This window comes from Galendromus occidentalis, unplaced genomic scaffold, assembly GCF_000255335.2.
Source record: "Galendromus occidentalis unplaced genomic scaffold, Mocc_1.1 scf7180000077431, whole genome shotgun sequence".
In the NCBI taxonomy this organism is placed as follows: domain Eukaryota; kingdom Metazoa; phylum Arthropoda; class Arachnida; order Mesostigmata; family Phytoseiidae; genus Galendromus; species Galendromus occidentalis.
In genome coordinates, this window is record NW_003805419.1 from 993698 (window position 1) to 1012742 (window position 19045).

A 19045-nucleotide genomic window follows, 5' to 3' on the forward strand; every position below is an offset into this window, starting at 1 on the left:
CTCTTCCCTCCCTGTGACTGTGTGTCGCATACATATATCTCTAAGCCGGCTTCTTTGTCTCTATTCTTATTTCTCGTACACTCTGCTAGCCTTCAATAGCTCTGGCGAGTTTGCCATCACGCTCACACCATCACGAACACCAGCGACGGCAGCATTAGCAGCGGCACGTGTATGTATTGCTTCCCCCGACTGGACATTGGAGAAGTGTGATGAATGGTTGGATTAAAGGCTGCGGGCGGGCGGATGGTTGATGGACGCTCGAAGGGAAGGGTGAATGGGTGACCAGCGTTGAAATATTCTCCTCAAAACGCTGCGTCTTGGCTTGAGGTGACCGGCGGGTTAAAATTCGAAAGATACACTCCTTGATGGATTAAACGTCAGATAGCAAACATGCTGATGCTCATGATGATGACGACAGCGACGATGAGAGAGGCAAGGATCCTCTAATCGGTTAGACGAAAGTTAGGTGAGTTAGGTTGAGTCGGCTGATGAGTTTTAGGAGATGAATGAAGAGCGCACTCCATTCTACTCATTCTATTCGCCCGAGCCTTCAGTCTTCGAAGGCTTTGCTGGCCTCGAGCTTACAGATTGTACTCCGAAAAAAATCATGATCTACCCTTGGGCTCGGCCTGGGACGTTCCTGACAGGGCTCCCCTACGCTTTTTGAAACGGTGGGCTCGCATCACGGAGTCGGTGTTCCGCGTTCGGCTACTTAACAAATCGCACATACATTCGATGCATGCGACGGAAAATACGCGATACAATCTGCGTATCAAGACGCTAAATGATGCCGTCACGCGATACGACCAACATGATTTGGACGAGTCATTCGGATACTGGTCCGATTCGATCGTTGACCTCGAAAGCGAAATGGAGAAAATACCATTGGATTGAATTTTCCAGCGTTTTGGAATCGCGGACGTAAGCCGTCTTAATCGGCTGAAATATGAGAGCCGCAGAACGTCCGTGTCTTTCCCCGTCGCAGCTCGCGTGACGACTTGTGATAAAAGCGTGTGAAAGAAGAACTTTCTGGAAGTTCAGCCTCGCGGACGTCCAGTTGATTCATGTCAGTTTTCTTTTGCGGGAGAGGATGAACCGCTAGCTTCCTTGGAGAAGGTAACGCCGGCGATTCCGAGCATCCTCCTCGCTCACTGTCCGCTACCAGAGTCGGAACTCGACACGAGGACATTTGGTCAACACACTGATGTGCAAAGCCGTCCGAGATCAAACGGCATGGAGTTGTTGGTGAGTTCAGGAATCTCTCCTTCTGTTCGGTCTTTTTGTCGGTTTTCTTGCATCAAATTCGAGGCGAAGTGCCTCCCTCCAAACTTCCGAAACGGAACGCGGAACGGACCTAACCGAGAGCTCCGGTGTTGGAACATCGGATCCACGTTCGATCGCGTCGTTCTTGCGAGCCTTTTCTACCGGCGAGAGCGCCCCGAGAATTGCGTCGAGGCTTTGCGTGGAGCTTGTTCCACTCCGGCTCCGAGTGGAATACGGCACTGAATCAGTCAGCTGGTGGAGAAAGTCAGAATTTCTGCTTCTGATCTTGGCGGTCGAGGCTTTGGGGCGCTCTCAGTTCCATCGGGACGTCGGCGCCGGTCGGACTCACTGCGCCCGCTGGACAATCGGACAGCAACCCCATCTGGATGTCCCAACTTGTTTTTTCGTGTTGATTTCTGGCGAAGAATCTACCGTACACGCCCCTCGCAGTAGCAAAGGCACCAAAGGCTACTGACCGGATTTCGTCGGCGGAGCCCGATCTTCTTCTGCTGCTGTAGGTGAATGACATTGCGGAACGACAGAAGGTTACTTGCCGAACAACTCCGAACCAGCTACTGCCGCTACTGCCACTATCTTTCCGAAAGAGCGCAGCCAGAAAACTGATGGAAACAGAACATTCGCTACGCAAATATGACGCCGGTCAATTTTCTGAGTGTGCGCGCTCCGTTTCATGACAAGTGACCGAAATTCACGCTTCGTTCTGAAGCCGTCACTTACCATTGACAGTAGAGCGTCAGCCTCGCCCCAACGGTTCGGCATGACGTTTGACTCGAGCTGACAATTGATGCCTGGCTATCACGAGTAACGGAGCCGAGGTGACGACACACGAGGCAAGCCGCACAATTTTCTCGACGCTGCTTCCTCCCATTTTCAGGTTTTGACAGTGGCCCTCCTGGGCAGCCTCGTGGAATCCCAGTACCCCTATGCAGTACCCCCTTATTTTGTGGTGACTCAAAACTACCACGATATGTTGACGTCCGGTACTCACTTGATTCCCATTCACCAACCGCATTACCACAGCGGTCCGCATTTCGTCTTCCCGCGGTATATCCCCATTAATGGAGCGTGGATGGGGAGCAGCCACTCGGCTTACCAACAACCCATAAACAACCTCCCTCCATTGCCCCCCATTCCCGCCGGATATCCACCTTTGCCCTCCATTCCTCCACCTGGAGGCTCGGGGGCAGTTGTTGTTACTCCTGGAGGAGGTGGCGGCACCGTGACACCTGTACAACCGCCCCGACCCGTTCAACCCCCCGTCGTGGTTCCACCACCGACTACTCCTCGACCCTCTGTTCCCGTAACTCTACCACCCCCGACTCGACCACCATCGACCCCGGCTCCGCCTGTGGTTATCCCCACTACTCCGCGTCCAGTCCAGCGGCCGTCGCCGAAGCCCATTGTACCGGTCACGGTGCCACCTCCGCGACCAGTTGTGACTCCTAGGCCAGTTCCCGTTCAACCCCCGCAAGATGACGATGACGATATTGCTGACCCCATTTCCAACCCTCCCGTCCTTTCCGCTGCACGCAACCCGGTTAGTACGATATAGTCACTCGAGATAGTCTTCCTGATTTCTGGGATGCATGTCTAGCCTCTTTTCGAAAAACTTCAAAATTGGATTCCATCAAGCGATGCCACGCTCGACAACGGCGACTCTCGAGGAGCTCGCTCCTCCGCTTCGATGGAATTTTGCTAAGGATATCTAATTATTCTCCTTGTAGTCACCGTTCCATCTCTATTACGACAATCCCGGCGATTTCTTCATAGATCCGAGATATGTTGTTGATATCAAGAGCCGAAGTCAGTGAAGAGATTAACGACCAACCAAATAAATAAATCACTCGAAAAATTTGACAAATCGTTCTGATTTCACTCGGGGCTATCGTCCCATTCGCTGGCGTCGACTCTCCCGCGCCCCGATCGATATTGGAACAGGTTGCACAAACTCCGAGGTAAGGGTGTTAGAGTGAGCAAGCACTGGAGGGGAGAAGCTATCGGACCGGCGACGACTCGGGAGGTCAGTCGGTCGGTCCGCCAAGCCGCTAGGAAGAGCGTCACCGCTCCAACTCGCCTCGCACTGTTATTCTTTTCAGTATCGGGGAAATGAGCCGATAGGGAAAAAAGCTGTACAAAATCGAATGGACAGACAGCGAGGGCTTCCGTTTTTATGCGCAGCCCCACGATTAATTAACAAAGTAATTTCATTTTTCTCTGCCCGTTCATTCTTCGACTTTGTTGCAAGGAAAACTAATTGGATTGTCGTTGAACTCGGCAACTACAGTGAATACCGTTTATATCGGGTCTTTTCGTTCACGTTCTCCGTTTCTCTCTTCTCTCAGCGTTTTTGGAGTCAACGAGGGACTCAAGGAACGTGGGATTCTCCTCGGAGTGGAAGCAATGATAAGGGGGAATGATTTTTACAGAAACGGCGATTCTTGCGCGAAACCCTGTTCGGAATCGGTGCATCGCGCTGACGGCTGCGAACGGCCTCTCTTTCGAACGAAGATGTCAGACAAATCTCCCGGCGGTTGCAGCAGCAGCGACGACAGCAGCTGCTACGATATGCAACAATTTTTTCGCTCCTAGCGATGACGGTCACAGAGACAACGGCTGCGAATAGTTAGTTCAGTGATGTCGCTCCGTTGCTGATGCCTGTTTCAATTAGAAGCTAGCCCCGGGCTAAACTATCGGGGTAAAAAGCCAAGGAGCGAGCATTTGCTTATTCTTTCCGCTGTCAACATTGAATGAATACACGAGTATTTCTATAATAATGATAATAATGAAACTGCTCGCTAACCCCTCGACTCGAGTGTGAAAGGGAGATGAGGCGAGAGGAACAAGTACGATGGCAAGGAGAGATAACCAAAAGAAGAAACCCACATCATTTGCATATAGATTCGACGCGGCTCAGCATTATAATAGTTACAGACATCAGCCGTCGAGCGCCCTCGAGCTCTTGTCCCAGATTTCTCGATTTTTATTCTGCCGCAGTCTCCGAATTGATCCCACTCACTTGGTCGGAGGAATTATTTACTCGTTCGAAATTTATTCGCCATGACCGCGAGACCGGAAGATTCCCGACGACCAGCGATTCCCGCTCTGGATTCACGCAGGATCCGTGATACGGAAGGACGAATAATCCTGGGCCTGGAGAAGAGCGAGATCCGATCAAAATTTTCGTGCTCCGCTCCGCCACCTGCGCGCAAGGGGAGTCGATGGCGCATCCGACCTTTGAAGTTTGACGTGGCTGGGAAGTTTTTGTTGATGCTCTTAGCGAGTCAAGGATCTGATATGATTGGAGTGCTGCTCATACTCGCAAGAGGAGACAACGTATTCCACCTCCAAGCTATCAGAGAACTCCTCATCGTTGTCGTTGGCATCGTCAGAGTCTAACTTCCCCCGTCTCAGAGGCATAAGAGCGACTGTCAAAGACGTTATACTCCTTTGTGCAGCCTGAGTCAAGTGCTGAGTCCCACTCGTCAGAAGTGAGGCGTTCGGCTGGCCTATCGCATTCCTGATCGTTTTCCTCGACTTCGACGATGACGCCATGAAATCATATTCGAGCAGTCGAAACCAGACGCACAGCTCACTATTCTTTTGCACATTCATTGCGAGTGACGAGGCGTCAGGATTCGCAACTAATGAATCGGAGCTGTATAGTTCTGCTCACTGGTAAAGCAGTGTGCTGGCGAACGGGCTGACTGGCTAGCTAGCTGACCGAAGGAGCGACCGGCTCGCGAGGCTTTTGAAAAGAAATTAAGCAAAGCTCTCGTTCGTCGAAGACTCTGAAGGGCAGCGTCTGGCCTGCCAAACTATGGGTGCTTGCTTGGTCGGCATGCTCTTGGTGGACGTCGGCCTGGCTGGCAGGCAAGCGGACTGGCCTTTCAAAAACCCAGGCTTCGCCTTCATTAATCTCGTCGTCGTCCCTTCGTCGTCGTTCTCTCGTTGCGTCTCTCGAATGAGCGACGCACGAAAGCATACGAACGATGGATGGTTTTGACGAGATTTTGTTGTTTTGTTTAATATTCCTCATCCCTTCGTTCAATTAATTCATCTTTCAAAACCCTCGCCTGCCTGAATTCTTCCTTGATTCCCCGCTTTTTAGCTCCGTTCATTCGCTGCCGCCACCGCTTCCGCTATAGCTTGGTTTCTGTCGTTAGCCAGCGGTCGGTGACCAGCTTTAATTTTTAACTAACAGATCTTCAAATTGAATTCTCCTCCCTCCCGTTAGCGTCGCACTCGAGTGCCTTCCTCGGCCTCGCGTACGCATACCCCGGTTGAGGGTTGCCCCTTAAAGCCCTAGTCCCGAGAATGGTATCCATCCGTCTCGAACTCGGATATCCATCCCCGTCGTCACCTTTCCATCGCTCACGGCCCGTGTGTCTGCAGGCCCATGGTCGGATGATTTCCGTGCTACAACATCCCCTACCAGACTCGACCTGCTGCCCCCCCCCGCCTATCCCAATGTCAAGCCACTAGCTCGAACGCTCAGCCGCTCGCAGGGCCTAGTGGCCTCTCCGTAGAGAATCGACTCCGTGCTGACAGACCCACCATTCGAAAAGAGAAGAAACAATCCTCGCCACTCGGCTGCGCAAATTCGAAGTCCGGAGGGGATGATAGATGTAGTAATGATTATTCCCTCAGTTTACGGTCAACTGCACCCTCCGACGCGGGAATCGCGGGGCTTTGACGGAGTATCGATATATTTAATAACCAAAATCACCACCGGCACTTGCACCCTGGAAGAATTAGGAGTCAATGCTGTGCGAAAAGAAGGAACAGTGGGGAGTCTACTCACTAGACCGTGTAGTAGGAGCCTTCCTATTACCGTAGTCTATGAACGAAGTGGGGACCACAACTCTATTCCAACTTCATTTTTCATCCTGCTCATAGGGAGTTGTCCTCGCCAACGAAGTCAGATAGATTACGATGTTAAACGGTAACTGTTGCTTGTCCATTCCCAAGGATTCGCGGGCGCCGACGGCGACCTCAATGAAGGGACGAACAGTCGCACAACAAAACATTTAATAATGTTGGCGTTTCCGCGGAGCTGCACGATGTCGGTGTTGTCGAATATTGCGCGGGGATAATTTCATTCCGACACCGAGAACTGATGGTTGACGTGCTACCAGTGCCATTGTGCTGCTCTCTAATATGCATCTCTCGCCTTCTGAATGGATTCCGCGGGAAAGATTCTGCGTGACTGGAAATCATCTCGGAGGTCAAAGCCATTGAGGAGTCCTATAATCAAAACGAGAATCGCTGGCGACCTTCATCGCTAGGAAGGTCAATGCACACCGATAGGCCCCCGATCGAGGCTGCGACCCTCGAGCTAAGAAAATTCTTTGACCGATTCCGAACTTACGACGAGAAGATGGCTGCGAACTCTCGGAGGATCAGGAAGATTCTCTCCCACGAAGGTCGTGGGTTTCACGAGAATCGCGCTCTACTTCGCGGTCCTTCCTCACCGTAATAATCCGCGTATCTTCCCGTAGGCTGTTCCTCGATGTTAGCGGATAGCCTCGTCTATCACACGTCGATGACCGAAAATGATGATGAGTCAGCCGCATCCATCGCATATCTGAATCACGAACGTTCTGCAGAGAATTACGACAAGGAAAACTGCGAAAAAGGTGGCGCTGCGGGAGTCGCGACTCACTAAGAGTGAAGAACAAGAGAGCGAGACCATCAAGAATATTGGTCCGTCTGTGGTACGAGCTCCTTGCCTGACGCTTTGTCGGCTCGGCTATCGTTCAGAAGGGTATAAAGAGAGAAAGGAAGAGGAACTTGAAGACAAACCGACTCACGGTCACATAGATAGGGGCATAGATACCAGCGCGCAGAGATGAGGAGCCGAGGAGTACTGACGTAGTTAAAGGAGAATATCGGAATGAGTGGTCGTCGGCGTCGTCGTCTCCTGCCCACCTCGCAGCTTTGGCTCCTCTCATTGGGCTGCGTTGAAACAAAGAACTCCATCCACGGGAACGACCGGCAAACCAAAGAGAATCACGTCGGATATACGGACCGACCAAGTGACGGACTGACGTACAGACAGACAAATCGACGGACGAGCCATCCAGTCAAAGCACGACCGACCGACCGAGTGACTGAACGAGGTGTCAGCCATCGTCTTTTGTTCTTGTGCGGTTCGTCGTCGTCGTCTGATATTGGCTTCAGCAGCAGCACTACTATCAACCTACTCTGTCGCTGCCGCTTTCAGATAGACAGAGCGACAGACAGGCGGACCGTCGTCGCTCGAACGGACCAACCGACCGACCAACCAAGCGCTGGAAGAGATATATCCAACAAGAAAAGAAGAATATGCGAGCAGTGCCCCACCCTTTCGAGGTTTCTCGGTCCCGCTCGAACTCTCCTCCTTGCTTCTTCAATCGCTAAGTAAGACCATCCAACTAGTTCGCCGCTGGTGAGAGACCCGTAATCGAATACAAACCGGTCCTCTGACTAGAGGATCGAAGAATCAGATTTGGAGAGCTGTATTCGGCTAAATACCCGGGGCTCTTCTCCCTCTTTATAATATTCTTCATCTCTAGATACGGTACTCAGGTCGAATTCTTGATCTCTCCGAATGTTCTCCGATCTCTAGAAGCTAAGCAGCCAAGATTCCATGTCTCCGAGGAAATAGTTTCCCCCGATTGAGTGACAAACCCGATGTCTTGGTGAACAGCATTTCAGGGAATCCGTCGATTTCATTCTGAATACACAAGCTCTTTCGCAGACTCGGTCCTTTATGAATGAGAGACGTATCGGCTCAACTCTTGGCGTTCCCGTCTGGCCATCTAAGGATTTGAATCGGAACTCTGATGTCTGGGATTCGAAGGACTCGAGATAACTGAGGCTCCTATCATGGACCTGTTTTTCGTGGTCAGTGATGCCTATTCACATTTCGCATACACCCCTAAAAGGAAAGAGTGCAACCGCGGAAAAGCTCTCCTTTAGGAACGTCGATGCATCGCCTCCTCTCGCACAATTCGAGCATCCGTCCGTGGTGCGAAGTCAGGATTGTTCAGGGAGAACAAAGGAGGACCGGCTACGAGAAACGGCTCCTTATTTTAATCTTTTCAAATATGAAACCCCTCGCTCGGTCGCCCGCACACTCTCGAACACTCGCACGTTGACGCGCACACCGCTGGTGGTTCTCCGCCTATTTCTTTGTTTCTTTTATTTATCGTGAAAACTTCGTCCGCCGCCCCTTTGAGTCTCTCTCAGAAGACACCGGCAACAACGCTCAGAAATGTGCGAGGAGACAGTGTCTCTTCCGTTCTCCTCCTCATGGGCGTAAACAGCGTTCCTCGCTCGCGACTGGCTTGATTTTCTCGTTTCTTCGCGTTCCTTGCTCGTCACCGTTCTCGCTCCGAGCGTCGTCATCGCTGTTGCTTTCGATCTCCTTATTCTTCCATCAGACGCAGCGATGGCGGCGGAAGAGTTGACGGTCCCGGGTCTATTGTTTCGATGAAGCCGTGAGTCCCCTCGACGATCGCCCCGAGAAACCCCCGAATGATGGAATACTCAAACACCTCTGGACCTGCGTGGATGAGCGTCCCGATTCAGCGAAGTTCCCGGTACGATTCATTCACTTTCAGCGGATTGCTCTCCCATTGGAATTCGGGCGAGTCCCGATTATCATCTGCCGCTCTTTCTCCAAAAATTGTTGTCGCGGTGTTGCTGATGGCGGCGTCGGCGTAGCGGACCGAGCACTCGGTTTCAGGTCGGTTCCTCCCGCTGCCAGTCCCACCATAGCCTCTCAAATTGTATTGTACTCTCAACTTCGTCTCAAAGGGGATTGTTGGTAAACAATAGATTGAGCAGAGATGAACAGGGAGAAAGCGATGCGATCCTGGTGCGTCTCTCCTCCCGACTGTAGATGCTCCTCTTGCGTGGCTCTCGCCAAGATAGTAGAATAGCTCACTCTCCATCTCTTTCAATCGCTCACTCACAGGAAAAGGAGGAGTGGCCTCGGGCTCCAGTGAACTAATTAGAGTACAAAGGCAGCAAGACGATCCACTTGGCCATTTTCAGCTGCTGCCGCTTCCTTCTCTCCATGCGTAGTTTTGCTTTTCTGAACAGGACGCTCTTCTTCCACTGCCTGTCGTGTAGACCTCCTTGAAAAGAAATTTCCCCTAACCAACAAACAAACAACCCGTGCCGCCCTGTGAGCTATTCGACATTCCCTCTAGGCGAAACGGGGGCGCGGAAAGGCTAGGACTCTCGTCTTTTGGTCAGACCGATTCTCATCGTTCCCTCCGATCTCCGACCTGTCACTGCCTGGCGCTCGATCCGGTGTCTTCCGCCCATCGCAGTCTTCATTCAAGTACCTGAATCAGGGGAAAACGGTCAACGATACTGGTCTCAAAATCGTGCTTAGAACACTCGTATGGATTCGATGCTCCATGAATTCCGTTTGTGCATATTCCTCTGATAGAGGTCGGTGTGGAAAGGGCCTGCGATGTCCGTTGGAAAAATCGGGCTACCCTCCGAAATCGTCATACATAGGAAAATATCCCAGATACGGCACCGGTCTAGTCCCATTGTGGTGGAGGATTTCCGCGCGAACTTTCCCTGCGCTGGAAGTGCGAAATTAACTCCGCGGTGGTCGAACATTCGGCATCGATCAGAGCCCGGAAAAGTCATCGGGACTGATCCTCAGCGGATCCGACGCGCCGCCGTCTCGGGTATGTGGCCCCGCTCGCTCGCGCTTCGCACTGAGCTGTCGATGCGGAGCTCAGCGCGGAGCCTCAGCTCCCGCTCAGGTAGGTGTGGCTGGCTACGAGCATCGAAGTGATAAGTTACTTTTGCTGCGACAAGACGACTGAGAGTAATTAGCGTGCTAGCCGAACGAGGAGATAGCCTCCTCCGTTTCCCAACTCGAGCAAGACACTCGGTCCTCTTGCTCTTCGTCATAACCCATCGTCGTCGTCGTCGCGAGCGAACGAGGGGTCTCAATGAATTTCACTGCATGCTTGCAGCCGCCCGGCCGGGCAGCCAGGCTGAAAGGCAAGAGTTTGCAAATTTTTACCTCTACGACGTTGATCGATCGGTAGATCAGTCGAAAGATCGAGAAGGGAGACCTGGTTGACGATGGCTGGCTGCTGGCGCGCCAGACTCACTCATTCGTTGCTACGAGCAGCCGCCCATTGAGTAAAGTGATTATTTCATTTTTGCCGATGCTGCTGCTGCCATACCTCCATCCTCCTGAAATCATCCTTCTCTGAGTCACCCGTGAAGCGATGGTGATTGTATACCGATGCGACTTTTTCATTCTCGTCGTCATCGGTGGTGGTCGTCGACGCCGATCAGCAGTCACGGCTACGCCTGGGAGACACATTCAGAGCTTCGTCCTGACCTGCTATGGACTGCAACAGGCTCCGGACTTCAAGACGACGTCCATTAAAGGGGACCGCGTCGACGAACGGTCACGCGAATTCGATCGAGATCCTGTTCACCTCCGAAACTATTACTCTGACAGCATTCAGCAGTTGTATGTATTCGACCGTTCGTTTTTATGACGTTCACCTGCACAAGTTTTCGGAAGACGAACGTCGTTTCGACGACAGTCTTCCTCCTAATACGACTAGTTGTAACACCGTAAAGTTTCAGTCGAAGCTTCGTTCAAATGTTCAGGAAGCCCCACACTCGGTTGAATGAAGTTAAGAAACCGACTGACATCTAGTATTCCGGGAGGATGACAAGCACATTTGCGGGCCGACAGATCGCCAAGGAATAATTTTCTTTGTCGCAAGACGCAACCTCCCTCACAATTGGATGCCCGGGGGACGGTGTGCGGAGAGATCAAGCTCCACGCCGAGTAAGAGGAATAGAAACGCTTCGGTGGGTCCGATGCAAATCCTCTCCGTTGTTTTCTCATGAATTTTCAGGACGAGCAGCAGTGTCGCCGCTCGGCGACAGCAACAAGTTTAGTCAACGAACGCCTTATTTAGTCTTTGTCGTCTCAAATCTCATTCTTACCCACCTCAAGAGACACTCAATTCCGCTTGGGCTTCGGTAATCGCAACTCGCGGATTAGCAGTAGAGATTCTTCATTAGCATTGAGATCCGTCTTAAAATAGATCTAATTCTGAAAAGAATTTCTACCGCCCATAGACATGTTCCGCCCCAGAATAAATCGCGTCTTCCCCCCGATTCAGCCCCCAAATCGCGGTGGGGCGATCTATCCTCTCACTTGGAGAGCTCCAGACGAAGTCGCTGTCGAGATCGCTGTCCTCTGGAATCAATGCCGAGAGCGGCCTTATTTCACGTGCGGCGCGAAGGCTCTATTCGCGGAGAGTGGAAGGACCGAGTGGCCGGAACTATGTGTACGAGATTAGACGGCGCGGCGGTAGAATCAGAGCGGGCCCCCAGCAGCATCCACGGCGTCAGCATCACTAATGCTGGTTCCGTCGTCGATCTGAAATATGCTCGCAAACAGTCATAAAGAGGAAAGAGAATGACGGGTGCAGGCATCCCTAGTTGGCGAATTCTTCTCCGATCCGAACAGCAAACATGAACTGTACGCGGATATCGTGTCTCAACAGAATTGCAAATATCCTCGACCAGAGGGTTCCTCTACTCGACGGAGGAAGCGAGGCTTTTCGACACTGCTCATTTGCTTTCGTTGAAATTTTCGCATACACCGGGTAAATTGGGATAGCGAGGGCGCTGACGACCCGTAAGCCATGCTCTCTAAAGGGACCGAAGCGGCTAGATTTTCGCGAGCTCAGAGGCTTTCGCAGAGTTCCCATTGTTTAGGTATTCTCCTGATTTCCAGATGCTCTCCGAGAAGATTCCGCTCCCCGCCACATTCGATGTTGTGTCTGCATCCTGCGCCCTTCAATCGGACGCTTGCGATTGAGACTGGTTCGTCCTCTGGCGGCCGAACCCCTGTCGAGGAAGCGCGAAGGTTAATTGGGATCAATGCGGTCTCTCTGCCGAAAGTACTCGTTTGACACTCTGCACTTCATGGAGCTCCGCTCGAATATCGAAGCTCTACAGACAAAATATTCTACATTGCATCTTTGGCCAAGATCGTCGAATAGGTTGGAATCTTCATCACTGCAGAATGATCGCGAACACAACATATTTCATCCAATGGCATAGATCTACCGCAAACCAAAAAAGAATGAGAACTTTCGCGAATCAGCCTCAATCGGACCGCTTCACGCGGGAAATCCTTCGATTGCTCCTATACATCGGCATCTGTTCGACTCCTTCAAAACTCTCCTTTGCATCGGAGGGTCACAAGAGCTCAGATCACCGCTAGCTGTGCAGCAGCTACCGGCTGGAAACCGGAGAGATCATTGTCGAGCATTGAAGCTTCCGAAGTCTATGCTCTTTGTCTGCGGCGCGTCGGGAAACTCACTCACGGCGATATGGGGTCTTCCAATCGAGCAAACCGAGGTCGTCATCGTCGCATTCTTCGTTGTTGCTGTCGTCGTAGCAAAGGTACCAGATCACAGGCGCGCTCATCCATCACGCAGATACTATCACGACGAGACGTATAGCAGCCGGTTGTAAGGATCGTTTTATTGTGTCTTTGAACTCTCGTCGGAACAAAGTTCATGCGTCGCGTGTGATTCTCTGGCCTGTTGATTAGAATTAATTGCGAGCAAATGTAGTTTTGAGCCTCGACAGACAGTCCGGGAATCATTCCTCGGCCAGAAGCCTTGGCGACAGAATCGAAGACTTCCCGCCTGCCCCGGAGCCAACAGCCGATTGCTTACTGGCAATCTGTTCTCCCGACATGGAGAAGACTGAGCTTAAACGCATGCATTCCGACAAAGTACCTTCCTCCCTATATATCTTGCTCGAACGAACAGTCTCTCAAGACAGTGATCAGGGACCGGCAAGCAACGGACCGACGAACCGCAAAGCCTGCCGGTCGACCAGTGGGAAGCACACAATAAGCTCGATTTCCCCACTCAACAACAAGCCAAGCCTTGATCACGCACTTTCATTGCGTTGTTTTCCTCTAAGCACCCGAACGGTCACACAACTCGTAAGAAAGTGATCTGGTCCCCGCAACGAGCTCGCCCATTCAACTTGCATTAATCAAGTGGACACAAACGCGGCTTAGCGATATTCGATCAGAGCCGCACTGCTCGTCCCGGAGGTGTTTCCGTGGAAATGTTCTTCTGGGATAATTCCCGCTGGATTTTCCGTCTGTCTCTCCACGATACGAATGATAAAATGAGAGAGGCATGTGTTGTTGTTCGGAAGATTATTCGGAAGACAAACGTGAATGTGAATTCTCCCTCAGATGGCGGCTCATCAGTGCGCTCTGGGAAGCTGCATCCAGGCGTTTCCCCGAGAATAGGTGCACCGGGAATGCTCAGTATGCGCTTGATGTGCGACCCACAGAGCAAGGGTAATCCATCATGGTACATGACGTGTTCATGTCGCACATGACAGCTCGTCACAGAAGAACACACAGAGAAGATGCTTTCTCTCAGCGCCCGTCCCCTCCACCACTACCGACTCTAAGGCCGCTTCGAATCATCCAAATCCATCCAACCAGCCAACGGTAACAGCGGCAGCGGCCGCAGCGAGCAGCCTCTTGTTTCCAGATCGAGTTCCCCAGCGGACTAGATCTCTCGACATAATAATTGTCGTTCTCCCGCCCAGCCAGCCGATCCGGCGAACCAGCTTCCGAACGGCGGAGTGCCCATGGCGAATGCCGTGATATTCTCGGTGGGCCGGAGATTTTGACTCTGGGCCGAGTCCGGGATGGAACCATCCGAGAAGCGGTCGCCAGACTCTTCACGTGAATCTCTCGGATCAGCGTTCCTTTTGCTCATCATTTCAAAAGAGCTGTCTGTGTACATGAATGTTTGGAAGAACGCGCTTCGACCAAAGATCTATCTTTCTGGAGATTCCGTCGTTTTGTAATTCCCGACGCTGTCAACACAGACGTTGTACAAGTTATGCGGCGAAGCGAGACTCTACACTTAATGTTTAGCATAAGTGACGACATACGATTGACTTAATCGAGGGGCTCACTTGTGGTGACGTTTCTCAAAACAGCACGTAGGGCCGTCAGCTCTGGGTCGGGACGTGAATTCGCATATTTTCAACTATGGATTCTGTCTCCACGGTCTCGATCTTTCATCAAGAATAACAGAATACATAGTTAGCTCCGAACAGAGTGTCCTTTCGACACTGTGCCTATTTGCATTCCTGCTCGTTCGGGCCGAGGCGTGAGCTGGGTAATCTGATTCGGACAATCCGAGAAAATCCCGAGGTGCTAAGGAGATGCGGGATTGAGATTGAGAGTCAGAGAGGCGATTTCCGAGTTCCGACCGGTTTTTCGTGAAATCACGAGCGAACAGAGGCAACGCATCGCGAAAACCTCACTCGACGACCGCTCAGTCGCTCTGGAGTCTCTGCCGTCGAGATCGACGTAGAGCTAGCGGGAATACTTGAGCTTCATGGCGCGATAGTGCCGCTATGCGTTCTTGGGCGCACAAAACGCGCGTGGATTTATTCTTTGATCTCGTCTCTTCGTGCGGCTCAGTCAAACCAAATGGCGAGGCGGCATGGAATGATGACTTTTTAGCCCGGGGCTATGAGCTGCAAAAAATTGGGAGAGAAATTTTCGAGCGAACGCACGCCGCCGGACAAACGAACGATCCTCGCAAGCTTGCTCCGCTAGCACGATCATCATCGCCGCCGCCACCGCCATCATCATCTTAGCTCCGGAGGGACGACATTCGACTGGAGGAAGCAGCACGTGACCGAGAGTATCTCAACATAGCGCAGGTGGATCACCCATCGCCATTACACTTGTCAAAATACACATGCAACGTAAGGTCGAGCGACACCGTCGACAGCGAGAATGCTCCACGTTCGGGACGGCATGGAAGGAGGTGGAAGGGTTCGAACCCTTTGATCGGGGAGGAAGAGCAGTATGTCGTCGATTCTCCACATGGCAGAAGCGTTCTGCTGTAACGGGATTAGCAACGAAATGATGAGAAACGATGTGTTGTTGTGAAATATAATTTGATCCTCGATGATGTACGATCTGGGTATGCGTGACAAATGCGCGGAGCGAGTTTCCTGCAACATGAGCGACGAACTAGCTCAGCCATTCGAGCCTTCTGACGGACTATGTGAAAGAGGAAAAAATGCCGCGCGACATCTGACACTGAGTCGAAAACGAGAACGAAGTCCTTTCGTTCCGGAGTGCGCGAGCGAGTTTTCTAGAAAGTTCATGAAGGGAGCACCGACGTCGGCGGCGTCGTCATTTCTCACGGCCTGAGACGACTGAGTGAGTCTTCTGCGGAAAATGAACCGAGCGTCTCGAACTGTATTCGACTCGGGTCGGTCTCCGATGACGCTGTATCGCTCACTCACTCGCGGACCGCAGAGAGATTCCTCGTTTTTTTTAAAGCTTTAACCTGACTTATTGGTTCGTATATTTTGAGATTGCATGTTTTCGTTTGGTTTGTCGCCGACTTCGCTACTGCTGCTGTTGTTGTTGTGGCTGTCGCTCCCGATGTTGCGTGCAAACCATTTGCATTGTTGATGAACTCTGGTGGCGGCGACAGACCGTTCGAATCGCGGAGATAGCCAGCTAGGCAGGTCGGCTCGGTGACAGACGCACGCACAGAGCAAGCAGGCAAAGTCGATGTTATGTCAGATCAGCTAATCCTGATTGGTGATCAGAGAATCAAAGAATCCGTTCTCATCTTTCTCTGAGAACCGCCTTCGTCCGTCTCAACTAGTCGATCGGAGCCCTCTGACTTTTTATTTTGGCTAGCCTGCTGAAGGATACCAGCGAGCTTGCAAGCAGCAACATAATCCAGGTGATTTACAAGCGTAAGCAGGACACGACCTCAGGAGTTCAACAGGCGAACCAAATCGCTTGCTAGTCGTTCGAGCTTTAGCGGTCTCATTGTTGAGCTATAATCATTTATATTCCTGTTCTCTGTCCTTTTCAGAATAGGTGAACTGAATTGAGCGTTCGGACCCGGGATTCCGCGGAGCGCTGGAGGTTCCGTCAAAAAATAAGGCGATACCCGCTCCGGACTCTATTCCAGATTTTTCTTTTCCCCAGATCTAGGCTGTTAACGTACTGGTCAGACGACTCTACTCCTGAGCGAAAATGAAAACTTCCGCATTATTACCCCGATCCGAAAATATATTCGGACATAAATTCAGAAGGAAAAGTCGCAGGTTAGTGTATGCAGCTCGAGCTGAACGAGTGCTGTGTCTGATTGTGAGTTCCCGTCTGACTGGATACCGGCGATTTCCTGTTAACTAAGTGGTGCGAACACTCGAAATGGAACTGAAACTTCTGATTGAATCTATGAGGATTCCGTCGGAGAGCTGTTTCGTGAAGATCTGTCTCAACTCCCCCATAGCGACCTCTGACCCACCGTTTAGCGAATTCGTAACCTACAATTACAGCTTACGACTGAACTGACTTTCTGCCGGACCTGGCTGTACTTCTCGGAGCAAGAGGCAGAGTGAATAGTTCCCAAACAACAGCACCTGGACGACCGAGAATGACCATGTTCTCTCTAAGAGCCTCGTGTTTAGGTGTAAATCTATTTTCGACAATTCAGAGTGTTGTAGATTGAATTGTTAGGCGCCACCTAGTCACGAGTCACGGGAGGGAACGGAGTCGACGAGAAGTGTATCTAAGACGTCAAGGAGCGATGGAAGCATCTCGGTGCAAGTTCTTCCGTTCGCCGCCCGCTGCGGACTTTTCTGACCATGTCTCGAGCTCGAGCCTGTCACGCTCAGCCAATCGTTGAGAAAGGAGGAAGTATGATTAAGCGTTCCTTTCGCACGTCTTGATATGGGAGATCACCTGACTCAGACGCCATTCTCGGTATCTCGGAAGCTTCGTGGATCATCTCCATCCATCTCAAGGAAATTTCTTAGGTAGCGACATTAAATCAATTGTGTGTGTGTTCGCGTATCCTTCTATCCGCCTCAAACGGAGTACATTCTCGTGTGTGTGTGTGTTAACCGGCAATTAATCTGAGTGGATCTTAACCCGCTGTTTCTTTACCTGGAGTTGGCGAAATTCAATTTAGCCACGAGCCATACCGGAGCTATAACAGGAATGCTAATTGTGGCTCTCGAAGCGGCCACTCGGACATTCGAACAGCTAGGTGGGCAAACAGGCCCGAGCCCCGCATCCGCTAAGCGGCCAGCACCTAGCCAGGATCTTCGACGAATTTGATATCGTCATCGCCGGAGCATCGGCCACAACTCGTTCATTTTCTTTTTCTTCTTCTTCTTCTCTCAATTTGGAGTGGTTGCGAGTGCATTCCGTAAACTTGAAGCCAGACGAATGAGGGGGCGTACATTTCTCCGTTTGAAAGTTTATACGTTTTCAGAAACCGACTTCTGAGCTGGGAATAATCGACTGTCTGGGACGAACCGAGTTTTAGTGAACTTCTCCGCGATGGGGCCGGTGATATTGAGAAGCCGGGCTTCAATTCGACTCCTCATCAAAGCGTTTACACTATTTCTCGATCCGTGCGGCGCGAGGTGAATTTCCAGATCGACGAGGATGTCGAATCGAACGTTTTGTTCTTTCGGGTCCGTTCTCTGAGTGGCTATCCCGATTCTGAAGCAAGGTGTCCGCTGAAGGGCGCCCAGGTGGTCTCATGTCTCGAGACATCCTGCCTGCTTGAGCGACCAGTCGTTCAATCGATTGAAACGGCAAACAGGCTCGCCATTCGGGGAGAAGGTAGGTAGGCTTGCACCCACGATTGTCATTTGAAGTTTTCGAAAAGCTCCTGGCCATCATCGTCGTCTGCGCCAGCCATCGATGAAAGAATCAAATCAAACGACTCCATTCGAGCGTGCGCGATGCTTCAAAACGGAATCACTGTGTGGTCCTCCGTCGGCTCTTTGCCTCTTGTTCGAGTGCTTTGTGATTTCTCCCACCGTCGGTCAGTCAGTCAGTCAGTCAGTCAGACCGGCCAGTCGGTCGGGACCAGAAGCGACGAACTCTGTGCTTCACCCCGGTGCGATTTAGCTGAACTTACTGACGCACGGACTGACTCGTTCGCCGACCGGAGAAGCGACGACCCAACACAACGGTGGAAGAAGCAAATAGATATCATTGAAGACTGACAGAATAGGGAGCGTCGTCAAACTCGGTAGGCGCACCGAAAACAAGACGATGCCCGCGAGCTCGCGTATGCTGGCAGGCGAGCCGCGGCTCGAGTCCTCCTGGCCTGTCGAGAGGGTCAAGAAAGCAAAGCAGGAACTTCCATTCTTCTTTTTGAGCACGACGAGAGACACGATGCAAGACATCATGTCGATCATTATTCGCCCCGGCGGCGGAAGCTGGACTTTTCTCGGAACTGTGACACCCAACGGAGCTCTCTCTGAGCTCCCTGCGGATGCGCGGCGTTTTCTATGCAATCGTCTCTAAGCTCTCCGGGAAGGTAGGTGGCCAAATCTCCGGAATTTTCCTCCGCAGAATGTAGCGGCTTCCTCCGAAGTCCTCGATGAGGATCGAATCCTCCGACCGATGAGCGAGGTCGAATCCGATCCTACGTTTCGAATGGCACACGTGAACCACCGTGTTGGTGGAGAGTCGACATGAAGAGCGCATAGGAACGTTATTCTGAAGTTCATTTACGGAGCCGTTGGCGCCATCTGGCGGAACGCGTAGAAAACGTTCACGTCTTTTCTGTCTTCGGTCGAAAGTGAGCCCCGAGTTCGCGGTGCTCTCTTTCACTATTAATGTAGAGAATACAGAGTCATTCGCGACAATAAT

At 51.6% G+C, this 19045-nt stretch overlaps 1 protein-coding gene across 1 annotated transcript; it reads left to right on the forward strand.

Moving 5' to 3' along the window:
• Positions 1-1183: 1183 nt before the first annotated feature.
• On the forward strand, positions 1184-3127 carry LOC100907850 (classical arabinogalactan protein 9). Its single transcript, XM_003742763.1, has 3 exons — positions 1184-1245; positions 2159-2821; positions 3009-3127. The coding sequence occupies exons 1-3, from the start codon at positions 1234-1236 to the stop codon at positions 3093-3095; spliced, it is 762 nt and encodes a 253-aa protein (XP_003742811.1). The 5' UTR covers positions 1184-1233; the 3' UTR covers positions 3096-3127.
• The last annotated feature ends 15918 nt before the right edge of the window (positions 3128-19045 follow it).